General features: G+C 37.2%; 2 protein-coding genes across 3 annotated transcripts; both read right to left on the bottom strand.

Moving 5' to 3' along the window:
• On the bottom strand, positions 4,691 to 5,818 carry LOC18596976 (protein MOTHER of FT and TFL1). Of its 2 annotated transcripts, none has more exons than XM_007025763.2 (4): positions 5,537 to 5,818; positions 5,350 to 5,411; positions 5,215 to 5,255; positions 4,691 to 5,086 (listed from the first exon to the last, which is right to left on the bottom strand). In XM_007025763.2, exons 1-4 carry the CDS (start codon positions 5,690 to 5,692, stop codon positions 4,863 to 4,865), a joined length of 483 nt encoding a protein of 160 aa, XP_007025825.2. In that variant the 5' UTR covers positions 5,693 to 5,818; the 3' UTR covers positions 4,691 to 4,862. The 2 variants fall into 2 exon arrangements, with proteins under 2 accessions (XP_007025825.2, XP_017978764.1); XM_018123275.1 differs by having other exon boundaries at positions 5,492 to 5,812.
• On the bottom strand, positions 11,542 to 13,393 carry LOC18596975 (protein ODORANT1). The gene is made up of 3 exons (XM_007025760.2): positions 12,970 to 13,393; positions 12,698 to 12,827; positions 11,542 to 12,609 (listed from the first exon to the last, which is right to left on the bottom strand). The coding sequence occupies exons 1-3, from the start codon at positions 13,100 to 13,102 to the stop codon at positions 11,772 to 11,774; spliced, it is 1,101 nt and encodes a 366-aa protein (XP_007025822.2). The 5' UTR covers positions 13,103 to 13,393; the 3' UTR covers positions 11,542 to 11,771.

The following is a 14,092-nucleotide window of genomic DNA, read 5'->3' as shown; positions in this document are numbered from 1 at the left end:
GTTTAGACTGTTCAATAATTAGCAGGAAACTGAACTCTGCTAACAAAAATATTTGCAAACTTTTACTGCTAACAAAAATATTTATGAACCAGACAAAGTGGAAGACATTTTCTAGTAGCTTCCTCATTGCTTGTTCTGCATGGAGCCAAAAATGTGAAGAGGGAAAAACAAAAACACACATCCACATAACATAGTTAATCATGTTTAGGAAAGAAATATATGGTAATATCTTGCTGTTATGTAAAGAATAGAAGGCATTGATTTTCATATCTTCGTTTTGTTTGGGGGCCACTTTTCTCATATGTTCTGTCCCTCTTGGTCAGTTTAGTATATGTCCAGTTTCATGTTTACAGCATCTGGGTGTTCCATATTTGTACCTTTGAGTTCGAAGGATTATAACATCATCTGCTAACTTGGTACAATAAATTGACACCATTCATCCGGGTGACAGACTGGACAGGAAGTGAACTTGATCTTGCTGCATATCAAGTTTAACGGAGGAACATAGACCCTGCGGGTGGGGTGCTTGTGACTAATGGCAACATCCATAATCAGATACTGGAGATGATATCTTCCAATTCAATAGTTGTTTAACATTGAAATATACAGTATCGGTATTCATGGTTCAATCATTCGATTCTTTTGAATATCATTCAAGTTTCAGTTTAATCCCGCAATTATTAAAATGAGCGTTTAGTTCATTCATTTACGGAAATAAAATTTGAAATATGAAATTATTCCATTGCCATTCGATTGTCAGACAGACAGAACTTCCTTCTAAGCAAGTGTACTGTGTAACTACTGATGATATTTATGGTAATATTCTTCATCTTTTAATTGAAGGGAATGTGAGTTGTGAAAAAAGGGTCGTCGACAGATAGAATGCTTTAAATTGCTACATACATTATATGATTCTGTAAGCTTCCCTTCATTGGCCGATGATAGGCCCTGGGTATTCGTAAATATGGTGGCAGAGTGGATGTAGAGCAGCCTATGGCCTGATAATATCTGTTGCCAGCTAGGATAGCCGAGGTTGTCCCAAGAAACCTGGATCTGTTGAGAAACCATCATAGTTTGTTCACAAACAAGCTAGTTTGAGTTTAACATTTTTGAATGCTTTTCTTTTGATATTTCAAATCCTCAAATTTGATTTTGTTATATATTTGATTTAAATGTTAATTAAATGTTTTTTTAGCGTACGGATGTAGACAATAAATGTCGAACCACTTAAATATTATCCTAAGTATAACTTATTTTTGTGTTAATCTCAATATTAAATAACCTTGGCAAATTGTATGTAATTTTCCAAGTAAATATTACATGAAGTCAACCATTATTTTACTTGACCAAGGCAGCGGGATGGGGATGAAGATGGGCAGATTGCAATGCTCTGGAGACTTGCATTTTATGCCGACTGGCCAGGAATCTTTACTATTCACAGCTAGCTACTGCCATGAAAGAATCTTACAAACTTGTAAATTTTAACTATAGCGTTTAGCCGTCTAGGTTTATTCTGCATGGAACGGAAATCATTAAGGGAGGCTGTCAGGGTGCTGCTCAAGGGATTGTGGAAGTTTAGAGCAATGCAATATTTAACACTTCTATGAGCAATTAATGAAATGAAAGTAGACGTATGAAATATTGCAGATATGTCAACACACACTGGCAAATGTCACGACGACACAATTCTCATAGAGATCCCAAACGAAGAAGAATTTTTTATATTGGAAATCGCAGCAGAAGTACCTTACTGAATTTGGAAAGCTAACCGCTGTTTCAAAATATATCTAACCTAACGATATCAAATCTTCCTTGCTATTCGGTCTATTTAACAAGTTTATAAGCTTCGTTTAACCAAAAGACAAAAGAAAAAGGTTTCTCAGCTCAGGAAAGAAGGGAAAAGAAAGTCAAAACGACTGTTGCCATCACTACCCTGTCAGTTATCCTCGTCCCACTCCCAACTAAAGGAGAGAGAAAATCCTCCCTCATACTTCCATTTAAAGGAGATAGACAAACCAGGTATGCTGCCATAGTACACGCTCCCTAAATGCAGCAGCGTAAATATCATAGGGATGATACAGTAGCACCTTGGAAACACTATAAACAGCACATTAAACTGCAGTTTCATTCCAGCATGTATTCTTCTCTCTCCACCATCATTATTTTTTGCTATCCTTTATCAATGTCATCTCCCTGAAAGATGCTGAATGCGGTCTTGGAATCTTTTTGTCAAGGATGATGATGACCTCGGGAGAAGCTGTCAAATATAAGAGTTCAGGGAATGCATTTACGCTGTATTCCGTAAACTCTTATATTTGACAGCTTCTCCTGAGGTCATCATGTATCCAATGGATGACAAACCAGCTTGCCAGTAAGATCAAACGCATAGGTTACAATAGCTCTGCCCAAATAAGTACTCTGCAAAAAACAAGCATTTCTTAACTGTATCATTTATCAGGTTATTCCCGTAACCATAAACCATATAAGCTCTGGGAAAAATCATCTTTGACAAAAAGATTCCAAGACCGCATTCAGCATCTTTTGGGGAGATGACATTGATAGCAAAAAATAATGATGGTGGAGAGAGAAGAATACATGCTGGAATGAAACTGCAGTTTAATGACATAAAAAAGAAGGGAAAATCTCACTGACCTGCGCTTGAAAATACAAAAGTGATGCCATGGCATGAAAGGAGGAGATAGCATTGTCACCACACCGAGCTGAGCAAGTGCCATAGTATATCCACGGAACAATCCAGCAATGCCATCTACTTTCAAAGTTTTTCTGTACACATCAAGTATACCATTAAACTGCCATTTGCTCAAGGAACCGGTAGTTTTGACATCATTTGCCATGCGTGTTCCAGCATAAAGAAATGGATAAACAAGAAACAAGAAATTTCCCCAAGTCATTATAGTAACTATTAGTACTTAGTTAACTCATTAACCTTTCTCTCTCATTCAATTAATGTTTAAGCATTGAACCACCATTAACATTTATTATTCAATTACACTCTGAACATTTTGTTCAGAATAGAGGAAACAAAAGCATGCCCTTCTTGTGCACTCATATACAAAGAATTCTGTGATGCGTAGTACTCTGTCTCTAATAAAGTCCTCTGTGCCAAGGCCACTCGTCCACATGTCAAGCCAAATAAAGCAGGAACTATCAGGTGTAAGCGGGACAAGACTAAACTGACTGCTTGAGCAATCCTGCTTATGTTAGGTAAAGTACGACCACCGGCATAACATCTCCGGCTAAGCCTTTTCCAAGCAACTTGGGCGCAATGAGTTACTGCACTGCTTGCAGAGAGGAAGGAATGGTTCCTGACAAAATAACCTTGACACAATCCTTCCTTGGTAGTGCACCTCCAGCGCGAGTACACACTATATTGTGGCGAACGCAACCCAAAAGTAACAACTGTTCCATACTTCCTAAAATCTGAATGGCTCCTCCACTGGTTTGAAATAGCAGATTGTGAAGCTTTCTTAATCTTTGCAAATGTCAAAAGTCTGCATGCCAACAGTTTCTCTCGTCATTTACCATGTAAACTCTATAGACCTTAGAAGCAAATTCTAAATTCTTAATTATTAAGAACCCAATTGCCAACTTCGCAAAACATGAGGAAAGAATACTTTCATACTTTATTTCATTAAACTCGATTATTAGAAAAAATATTTTTCTAAAAATTCAAATATTTAACATATAATTCATTGGGCAATCATTAAATTAACGAAATCATTACATTATGTTACAACAGAAGAATAAACCTTCTTCCATACAAATCAATTTCACCTTTTTTTAAAACGACAACAAAAAAAAAAACTTTAAAAGCCTTAAACCCAAACTCCTAGATAATGTAATCCTAAAACAACCGGACCCAGAAAAAAGTAACCCCAGCTAAAGAAAACCCAGAAAATATTTTTAATGAAAAAGCAAAGAAAAAAAATTTGAAAAGCGTAAAGAGATCAACCAAGACATGTCGATATAGAGGGAGGGATATAAGAGGGAGCTCGGAGAGGCTAACGTGCGAAGGCGGTGATGAATAGAAGAAAAAGTTCTTGAAGGCAATTTCTTATTGATGAATCTCTTTCTGATTGACAATCAGAATTCGGATGTGTGTTTTTATAGTTCGTTTTGGCAAAACCTAACCGCGCAAGAGGAAGAAGAAGAAGTGAAACAGACCGGCGCCCGACTTGGTATGTTATTTTAATGAAGGGTAAAAAAATAATAAATTTTATTTAGACCTCTTTTCTCAATTAATATTTTTTACTACTAGCAAATGTTCAAGATGTTAATTTTGACAGTAAAACACAAAAATATATTTAAATATAAACAAATAAATTAACTTTAAATCGAGAGTTTTTAACATTTTTATTAAACAAAAATTAACAATCCAATTTTAGATAAGAACAGAATTTATCCCTGGTATATTAATTAAAAAAAACATATTTAAAATTCTCCAAAGAAACTCCAAAAATTTTGAAAAGATAAAAAAATCTGGAATCTATATTTTGTTGGTTTGTTAATTCTGTTCAAAAACCCAGAAGCTGTGGTCTTATTGGCTTGTTTCACCTCATTGGTTAAAGTTTGCCTTACATAAAAATATTATCCAACACACATCCAATTCGAGATAATCAATTATCGATAATTCAATTAATTTGGATCGGTTTTTTCGATGTTGATATTATTAGATTCAAACGTAAAATCTATTCAAACCAAAATTAATGATAATTACGTACACATCAAAATCAGTTGTTTACCAACAAAGACCCATCTGCATAACCATATCAAACCTATTATGCATTCTTTTAGTGAATGTTAACACAAAATCTACTGAACGTTATATGTTGCACTATCTGCTAGCGTTTCTTCACTGCTGGTTCCTTCTGTGAGTTGAAATACACTGCAGCAACTGGAAGCCCCAGGCTGTTTTGAGCAGCGAATTGGCGAGTACTGAAGTTGGCTCGGGCATCTGGCAGTTGACACCCTCCCTCCGTTGCTCTCTCCTGCTTAAACAGTACCAAAATATACCTGTGAATTCCTGTGGGTGGCTGGGGTCCCATGTAAGGCACCATCTCTCTTCCTGTATTCCCAATATCACAATATTGTATCATGTAAATCCCATGTAAAGTAATTTGAAAATCTATGCTCTCGTCTTCTATGATTAAGAGTAGTGTTTTGGAGATGAAAGATAGAATGGAAAAGCTATACCTTTGGTAGCATCATGTCCCTCAGGAATATCTACAACAATCCTGCAACAGAAACATTACTTGTACCAAATTTTTATAGTGACATTTCATTCTTTACACAGTATACTAGCAGAGATAAGCATGATAATGGAATTACCAGTGCAGCCACTCCCTTAATCTGGGTTCACTTGGAGTTGGGGCGTCAGGATCAACCATAACCTGCATATATTGCTACACTATTGAATCACTGTCACAGAGATAAGAGCGAGAAAGGAAAATTTATTGGAAGAATTGCATACGAGAGTGTATAAACTGGAAGAGACGACAGGGCTAAGGATTCGGACATGAGGTTTATCAGCAGCAGAAGATGGCTTGATATCACAGCCATTGTGGACCTGCTTGGTGCTATAATGGACAGTAAGCTCCGCAGCAGGAGTGAATATGTCGAGCACATCTCCGATCACTCTGCCCACAACCAGCGGCTCCACGGACCGAGCCATGTGGCGTCTCAATCGGACTAGACCCTTATTTTGTCTTTGATGGATTAATCTAATTTATAGTTTTGGAATTTTCCTTTCGTTCTAATCTTTTTTGTTCTTGTTGGTATTGGGTGCTGGAAGTGACGAAGTTAGCTGTTGGCATGGGATTTGTTTAGGATCGACACGTTGAGGGGACAACGTTGGGTGACTTTACACGTTGCCTTGTCCACAAATGAAAGTGCCAAGTAGACACGTGTTGGTAGTTTGGGCATGAGTCGGTTATTGGCCGGCGGCTGTAATCTCCAATAGACTGAAATATCCGCAACATCTTCAACGATCTTTGTCTTGGTTAGTTATTACAACATTTGTTCTTGTTTTTGCTGGTGGTTATCTCAAAGGGTGAGGATAGAAATTCCATATTCAACAAACCTGGAAGCTTTTGCGTTGAAAACCATCAACAAGACTTTGGAAGTGAGCAACTACCAGCTGCAATCAAACTGCTCCGATCCCACTCAAGGAAAGTGGGAATTCATGTTCGTTGACTGGTTTTTCTCAATATGCAGAGTCTCTTAAGAATAATTACATGAAAGCAACTAAGAATCAACACCAATCAACCATATATTTTAATCGTACAACACAATTTGGTGGCACAATCAGATGCCATTGTTGGCCTAGTCACATGGGAAATTGAGAAAGATTATATTATGGAGCATTAATCCATCATTATTGGACGATTCCAGTTGCTTCATGGTTGCCATCTCTGGCTTATTCTTGGGCCTCTCAGAGCAAATAAAATCTGGGGCCATTCTGTAATGGTTTCTAGGAAGAACATTTCTGGTTTTGGGCTAACATTTCTGCTTGGATCAAGTGTCATCCGAATGCAAAAGCCTGAAAAGGTTTGACATGGTCAGAATTTCATTGCCCAATTACAGAAGGCTCAAACTTATTTGTATTTGAGCCCATCAATCTTGCCCTGGACAGGCCTATTAGGACCAAAATTTTCTTTTTCTGCTCCAATAGTCTACGATTGAGTATTAGTCAGCATCCATTGCTAGCACAGGGAACCTTTTCTGATGTTATCGGATTATCAACATTAAGAAAAACCCATACCAAACGGGCCAGTGATAACGATATCTTGTTGTTATATAAAAACTGTTCGACTGTGCACCATGAAGATTACAGCCAGATACTCACAAGTCACAAACCAATTGAATTCAGAAAACAAGGACAGGAAGGTAGGAAAGAACAAAGAGACAAAAGCTTAACTTAACGTGTTTGACATATGGTTGGTAACTTTGGGGTGGCTGCTCCAATATATTCCGAACAAATTGCCGCCTAAGTATAATTTTGAATCAAGCTAAGGAGCTAAGGTTAAACTCTGAAGTCTACCATCGTTTCTGACTTTCACGTTCAGTCGAGTGATTACCTTTGGTTATTGGGGGATTCAATCATTCAACAGCTATCCAACACGTACTAAGTAGTAAGGAAGGTATTGATCGCATTTGAAGGCAGGAATCAAGTCTAATGGCAATCTGGCACCAACTAGCAAAAAGAAACCATACCAAGGCCAGTGCTGATTTTTTGCCCATTTGCCAATTTAGACTCTCTAGCTGGCTAGCGCTAGCCATAACCTTATCGATAAAGGCCATGATTAATCATTATCAAACCCGAGAAACAAAAGTCATTTTCCAAATCATAATTCCAGCTCGACTTGATACACTAAACAATTAAATATTCTAGCATTTTATCAAAGGGTGATCTAATCGATCGCCAAGTGCACCATTGCTGACATTACAAACCATTACAAACGTCTTCTTATTGTCAGAAATTAATACCCCAAGTTTTTCTTTGACTCCCAATAGCAGAATTGTGACATTTCTGGATCATGACAAGCAACGGGTGTTAATTTCCATCACCCTCCACCGAAAGGTGTTATTTCATTCGACCCTTTGGATACACCCAAAGGTTTCTTTCAGCCACAAAGAGAATGAAATATTGTTAAGATAATCCAATGGAGGAAGATTATCTGAATCTCTATGTCAAAGTTATGAAATTTAAATGGATCATAATGACGAATAATTATTTTTGAAAATTTTAACTTTATCTTTATATTGTATATATTACATGTGACGCATGATATAATTTCATTAATTATGGAGCCATTGATACTAATAAGAGCTGATTGAACAGTCAAAAGCTAGCCACCCTTAATCCCTTCGAAGTATATTAAAGTGAAGGTTAGGTTAAATCCAAAATTTTGATACTGTATTAAGTCAACTCTAATGATTGAATAATTTATATATAATTCAATAGATGGGTAAAAAGTAGCACTGTTTTGTATTATTGTACTAAGAATACTTTATATTAACCTAATCTTAAAATGATAACATCACTACCCCTTAATTCTTTACTCCTCTCCCTCTCTCCACCCTACAAGTATGTCAAAATTTTCGAAGGAGTGGATCATTATGATGATTGAGAGAAACCTATACACACACACACACACACATATATATATATATATATATGTATTTACACTTAATATTTGATTGAATAATAAATATGTAATATTATTTTATTAATTACCTATATGTTTTCAAAATATAATAAGACTAAGTTATATATAATTAAAAAATGTGTAATAAAAATATACATTTATTCATTTGCTTCGTAATAGTCAACCATCCGTATATAAATACAATATCAATCCAATTTTTTAATGCAATGTATTAATTCAACGACATCCCCTTGTTTTTCAACTGACAATTACACCCCAAAGACAAAAGAGCAAAGAGGGTTCACACACATAGATAGACAAGCAAAATTGAATAAGTAAAAATATATCCCTCAAAAGAGAGAGAGAGAGAAATGGAATCTGAAGCTTTTACCGTCAATGATCTAAAGCTTGAAGCAATCATCAGTTAAGGTTACAGCAAGTCCTGTTGCCTACCTTTTAACCCCACAGTCTAGAAACCAACATATCAGCACAAACATATGTTTGCTTCTGTAATTGCGGCAGACACATAAAAATAAAATCAAACCTTTCTTTACACTTATAAGTTTCAATATTTCTAAAAGAAACATCCAAAAAGTGATGATTCTTAGTCAATAATCCCATCTCAATGTTCACAAAAGATAAGTGAGAACCGTCACGAGGCCCCAAATTGTGCACATTTTCCTTACGCCCAAGTGCCATGCCGCACTACTGAATGTCATTTGAAAGGCAACAAAAGGGAAAAGAAAAGAAAGAAAGAAAGAAAGAAAAATGCCAAAGGTAAATTCAGACAGAAACGCACTTTAGAGGTTTACTCATTCAAAATGTTTGAAAGAGCAGATTTTCTTTGGGCGGTCGAGAAATGGACAGGGTCCTTTTCTCAGTCTCTCTGGTCGGCTCATAGTCAAATAAGCACCGTACCTTTATACCACAAAAACTTCTACGCTAATTGACACGTCAAGCCTTGGATCTCATTTTCTGTTGTATATGGGATTGGATTACATACGGATGTAACGTGAGAAAGACCGACAGAGAGGTGCCTAACCGGTTTGGTTTTGGACAATGGACCCATGGATTAAAACCCTGATTTTCTACGTAAAAATGACGTAGAGCTTACATGCAGTTTTTTTTTGTTGCGGGGTGTGGTGGGTGTTGGGTTTTGACCTAGAGGATGGGTAAAGAAGGGGGTCGGGGAAGGAGCAGCTTCGAATCGCACGAGTAGAAGATAGGGAAGTTGGTCTGCTTATAAGTGCCGAGTTATTGACATTTTGCTGTGTTTGGTTTGGTAAGGTGAATTTGGTTCATCGCTTTTTACGTGCACGGTTGACATTGTTCACACTTCGTTCATGCATCTGATGAATCACTCAGCTGCTTTGTTCTTTTTTCCTTGTTATATACATACGTACGTCAAATCTCAGCTGCTTCCTTTTAAGTAATAAATGCTAACAAATACCCCCTCCATACTTGTTAATCTTATGCCTAAGCTAGCTGCAAAAGCCATTAGTTTTAATGTATTAATGATTAACAAGTCCTTATTACGGAAAACCTTAATTTAGTTAATCCATCAACAAAAGAGTTGACCATCTCAATGTGTTAATTAGGGAACTATTAGTATATTGGTGATCCAAATAATTACATTATTCCATTTGCTTTTGGGCAGATGTTCAAAGTTAAATAATGAATCAATATATGTATATGACTTCGTATCTTATTATGATGTCACGACATATGTACGTACGCTCACGTATATTTTTTTTTTTTGTAAAATTTGTATTAATATATTTTGAGCTTCAAAATTAAAGCTTGCGATGAGTTTCATGTTTTAATTTTATTATTTTTATAGTAATTTGTAATAATCATTAAATTCTTTTTTTCAAAAAAAAATTCAAATTCATACTCTTTAAATAAAAAAATTATATATTAATTAATAAATTAAATGTTTGAGTGTATAATAATAATTAGAATTAACCATGTTGAAACTAAAAAAGTCATGCAAATACATGACCAAAATTAAAAGCAGCAGGCACGAGTTTTAATTGTGTGGCCAAACTCCACTGCAACGGTTTCAAAGCCATGAGGTTAAATTTCTCTCTTAGCCAAGAGACGTATGTGTGGAGAATACAATATATTCCAGATTCGTGGCGGCGCGCCGCGTACGCACATAAATCCGGACCCTTCTTGCCGCGGACATACCCAATGTAATAAAACTCCTTCCCCTAACATGCAAATTAATAACATTAATTTGAAATTAACTCTGCTTATAATTACCCTGTAATTAAGTAGAAAATGTATATATGTCATTTTCTCAAGAACAGTGCATGCATTTGTTTTGGCAAATAAAACAGTTAATCTTACTTTCTTCCAATGATTAACATAATCATGAATTAACCTGAAGTATTACTCTTATTTGATTAAAGCGTGATATTGACAAAAAGCTGGAAAACAAAGCCTGACTGTATACTGTGGTTACCGGGTCAACCGGTTCAGCCTGAAAAGACCTCAAAAACCTTTCTTCTTGGGACCCACCCTGTGCATGATTGAGTCCACGTGTCCCCCAAGATGCTGACGTGATCGCACATCAGGTTCTGCCCTCGGGGTTTGACACTGAAGCTGATTAATGTTATGAGCAGATGATAAAAGGCCCAAAAACAACACAAGAGCCACGCCATGTTTTTCAATAAAAGCAAGCTCTCCCTTTAAAAGGTGGTCCCGCCCCCTCCCCTCCCACGGATTTGGTAGCCGCTAACAGATCGACACGTGCCCTTCGCTGTTTTATTTTTTAATATTTGGAGGTCAAACCCCGCCATTACCATTACATAATCCTCTCCCATGCAAATTCACTCACATACTTTATCACTACCTGAAAAAGACCGTTGCCCTTACAGGTGGCACAGACACGCGTCCCATGCAAAACCTCCGGCGCTGTCATGGCCGGAAAGCCCTCCGGAATTTGACCTCCTGTCGGGATCTTTGAAGCCAACACCTTTCTCTCTTATGACTCATGTAAGAAACACTTTGGGAATTAGTATATTTCACTATAATTTGATTATATTAATTTTTCTGCTTTTTCTTAACTTGGGTTCTACTTTATAAGCTTTCTTGTTATAGGCAAAGATTTCCCACACTAGGGAAGGGCCAAAAAGGATGTTGCTTTATGTATTGAGACTGTTATGAATCTTGTGAACAAAGCCAACAGCATCATCCTTATGTATGATGTGATTCATTATTGTTCCTTTTATTTAAGTCTTTTTTTATACATTTAGGGAATGGGCATCTGATCTGACATTTGACATGAATTGAATAAGCATATGATAAGATGACTAATGCGAGTAAGATATGATAAGATATGTATACAAATAGAAAGTAAGGAGAGGCAGAAGGAAATATGTTGTGACATATCAATAATGGAAACTTCCCATTATATAAAAAAAGAGAATAAGAGACAAAGGTAGGATTTTGCTTCCTAATACAGTAAGCTTAAGAAAAATGCAACAAATTAACTATTAGTAGAAAATTTTACACGTATCAACAGCCCCCCACTGAATCCAAGAACCCATCAAAATGGACAAAAGGGAAACTCTTTTTTTTTTTGTGAGTTTTGGGGAATTACATGAATTCATTAACATCCAAAATATCTGGGATTTCAAACTTCAAAATGTCGCTGCAATAGCTTTCTCTTTCGTCTTCTGTGCTGCTGCTGTTGATGTACGTTGAGTTTGAATTCAATGGGGTTGGACTTGATGAAGGCGTCGATAAAACTGACGCGAAGCTGAAGCTCTGGTTGCTGTTGTTGGAATGGAAGTTTGAGGTATCGGAGGAAGGGTCCATGACGGTTTGATCAGAGGCGCCGTAATAGTTATAGTTTGGCTGTAGCGGCACGTAATCTTCAGTCAAATTTGAAGGCATCGCATTGCCTGGCCAGTCACTTAAGTCGGTGAGATTTGATGGAAAGTGGTCCACATTGGGGTTCATGAGTTGTGCATCGCTAGAAAATGGAATACAAGGAGTACCATTCAATGAGGTGCAAGCTGGGATCTCCTGGACTTGCGTTGGGAGATGGTTAGATTGCATTAATGGTTGATACTGGTTTTGGACTTGGGAACTGCCAAGTTGGCTTTCTGGAACATTTTGAAGAAGGAAACTTTGGTTTTGGTTCTGGTTTTGGCTTTGGTTTTCACGTTGAGATGACATAAGAGAAGTGGCTAGCCTTAGAAGCTCAGGATTAACAAAGGATTGGACCCCGAGTAACCTCGACATGTTCATTTGAGATTGGTTGTAGAGAGATGAGCTTAGGATCGAGGATAGGTCGAGAAGATCCAGTCGGGGACTATGAGTCACCGGATCGATTCCCATTCGGAGAAGCCTCTTTCTAATGTGAGTGTTCCAATAGTTTTTTATTTCGTTGTCTGTTCTTCCAGGCAACCGAGCAGCAATGGCAGACCACCTATGATATTCAGAAACATCTTAGTGAACACTGAAAACGAACAGAGAAAAAGGAACCAAAACAAAGGAAAAGATGGCAAAGAACTTACTTGTTGCCCAAAATACTGTGTAGCTGAATTATTGTCTCTTCCTCTTCAAAAGAAAATCTTCCTCTCTTGATGTCAGGCCTCAAGTAATTGGTCCATCGAAGACGGCAACTCTTTCCACACCTTTGCAGCCCTGTTATTAACAATTAAAAAAAAATCCCATTAGCATAAAGTCATAAAAAAGTACAATAATTCATCCAAAGCAGCCACATTAAAAAAAACACACACGCCAATGACGAAGACTTGTCCAACCAAGAAACAGTAGTAATGCTTACCAGCATTCTTAGGCAGCGTCCTCCAATTTCCATAACCATGTTTCTCAATATAATCGATCAACTTCTGATCCTCTTCCGGCGTCCACGGCCCTTTTTTGAGTCCATTTTTATCACAGCAAGGTGCTCTCCCCATGGTATAATTACTGTTCTTTCTTTCCTTTCTGGTTGTAGTATGGTTAGCTTTTGGTTAGACGACTCTCCTCGAGAAAGAGAGAGAGGTTGAGAGCATCGAAGAGAAAAGAGAGAAATTTGCAGCAAAGAGATGTAGGGTCCGTATGAGGACGTACTTGTATAAATAGCCAAAGAAGAGAAGGGTAAGAAACCAAAGCAAGTCAACAGGATTCGGTACCGTCCTCTGTTTATCACTATGGCGACGTGTCCTCCTCCTTTGGAGAAAAATGTGAAGGCCCCCTAAATTAAATCTCTCTGTCTTTAGTTGGATTGGTAAAAATCTACAAACCCCCACCATTTTTATATTAATTTTTTCTCCCATTAATAAATCTCAATTAATCCAACCCAAAATCTCCTTTGTTATTGCCCATCATTGTCCCGGCGGAGAGGGTCACTCCTTACTTTCTGGATTGATATTAGCTGTCACCAACATCAAACAGCCACGTGCCCTCTCTAAAAGCATGACCTTCGTTACAGGTTTTCTCATCCCCCTCCTCCTTTTCTTTGCATCTGCATGGCTGCAGTTTTACAGGATTGGGGCTTGACTCAAGCTAAAAAGGCTCTCGTCTGGGATTGTGACTTGTGACTTGAAAAGCCAAAGTCTTTGAATCAAAAGACAGCTTTACCCAAGGTAGCAGCTTTGCTGGACCAATTCTGTTCCCACCACATGAGGGTAATGCAAGCATTTTCCCCTCCATTTATCGAGGTTGAAGGTCAATATATATTTATATGCTTTAGATAATTACATGCGTGGGAAGCATTTAATTCGAGATGGCAATAATAGAGTTGGGTGATTGCCGAAATATATGAACATTTATTATGCATACACAGGATTGAAAAAAGGCTTCTCCTCCAATAAATTTCAAGATAAGGCTTTCCTATCCTTCATCGAGATGTTGTGTTCTTCATAGATAAACCAATTCTCTTCTTTTGCTTTTCTAATTCTTCCATT

This window comes from Theobroma cacao, chromosome 6 (assembly GCF_000208745.1).
Source record: "Theobroma cacao cultivar B97-61/B2 chromosome 6, Criollo_cocoa_genome_V2, whole genome shotgun sequence".
In the NCBI taxonomy this organism is placed as follows: Eukaryota; Viridiplantae; Streptophyta; class Magnoliopsida; order Malvales; family Malvaceae; genus Theobroma; species Theobroma cacao.
This window is presented reverse-complemented; position numbering and strand designations above follow the sequence as displayed.

Coding starts and splice junctions, on each gene's coding strand:
- LOC18596976 (XM_018123275.1), bottom strand. CDS start 5,692: ATGGCTCGGTCCGTGGAGCCGCTGGTTGTGGGCAGAGTGATCGGAGAT. Junction 5,412..5,491: donor CTTCCAGTTTATACACTCTC/GTATGCAATTCT, acceptor CAATATATGCAG/GTTATGGTTGATCCTGACGC. Junction 5,087..5,214: donor GGGACATGATGCTACCAAAG/GTATAGCTTTTC, acceptor TTGGGAATACAG/GAAGAGAGATGGTGCCTTAC.
- LOC18596975 (XM_007025760.2), bottom strand. CDS start 13,102: ATGGGGAGAGCACCTTGCTGTGATAAAAATGGACTCAAAAAAGGGCCG. Junction 12,828..12,969: donor GACGCTGCCTAAGAATGCTG/GTAAGCATTACT, acceptor TGTTAATAACAG/GGCTGCAAAGGTGTGGAAAG. Junction 12,610..12,697: donor CACAGTATTTTGGGCAACAA/GTAAGTTCTTTG, acceptor TGAATATCATAG/GTGGTCTGCCATTGCTGCTC.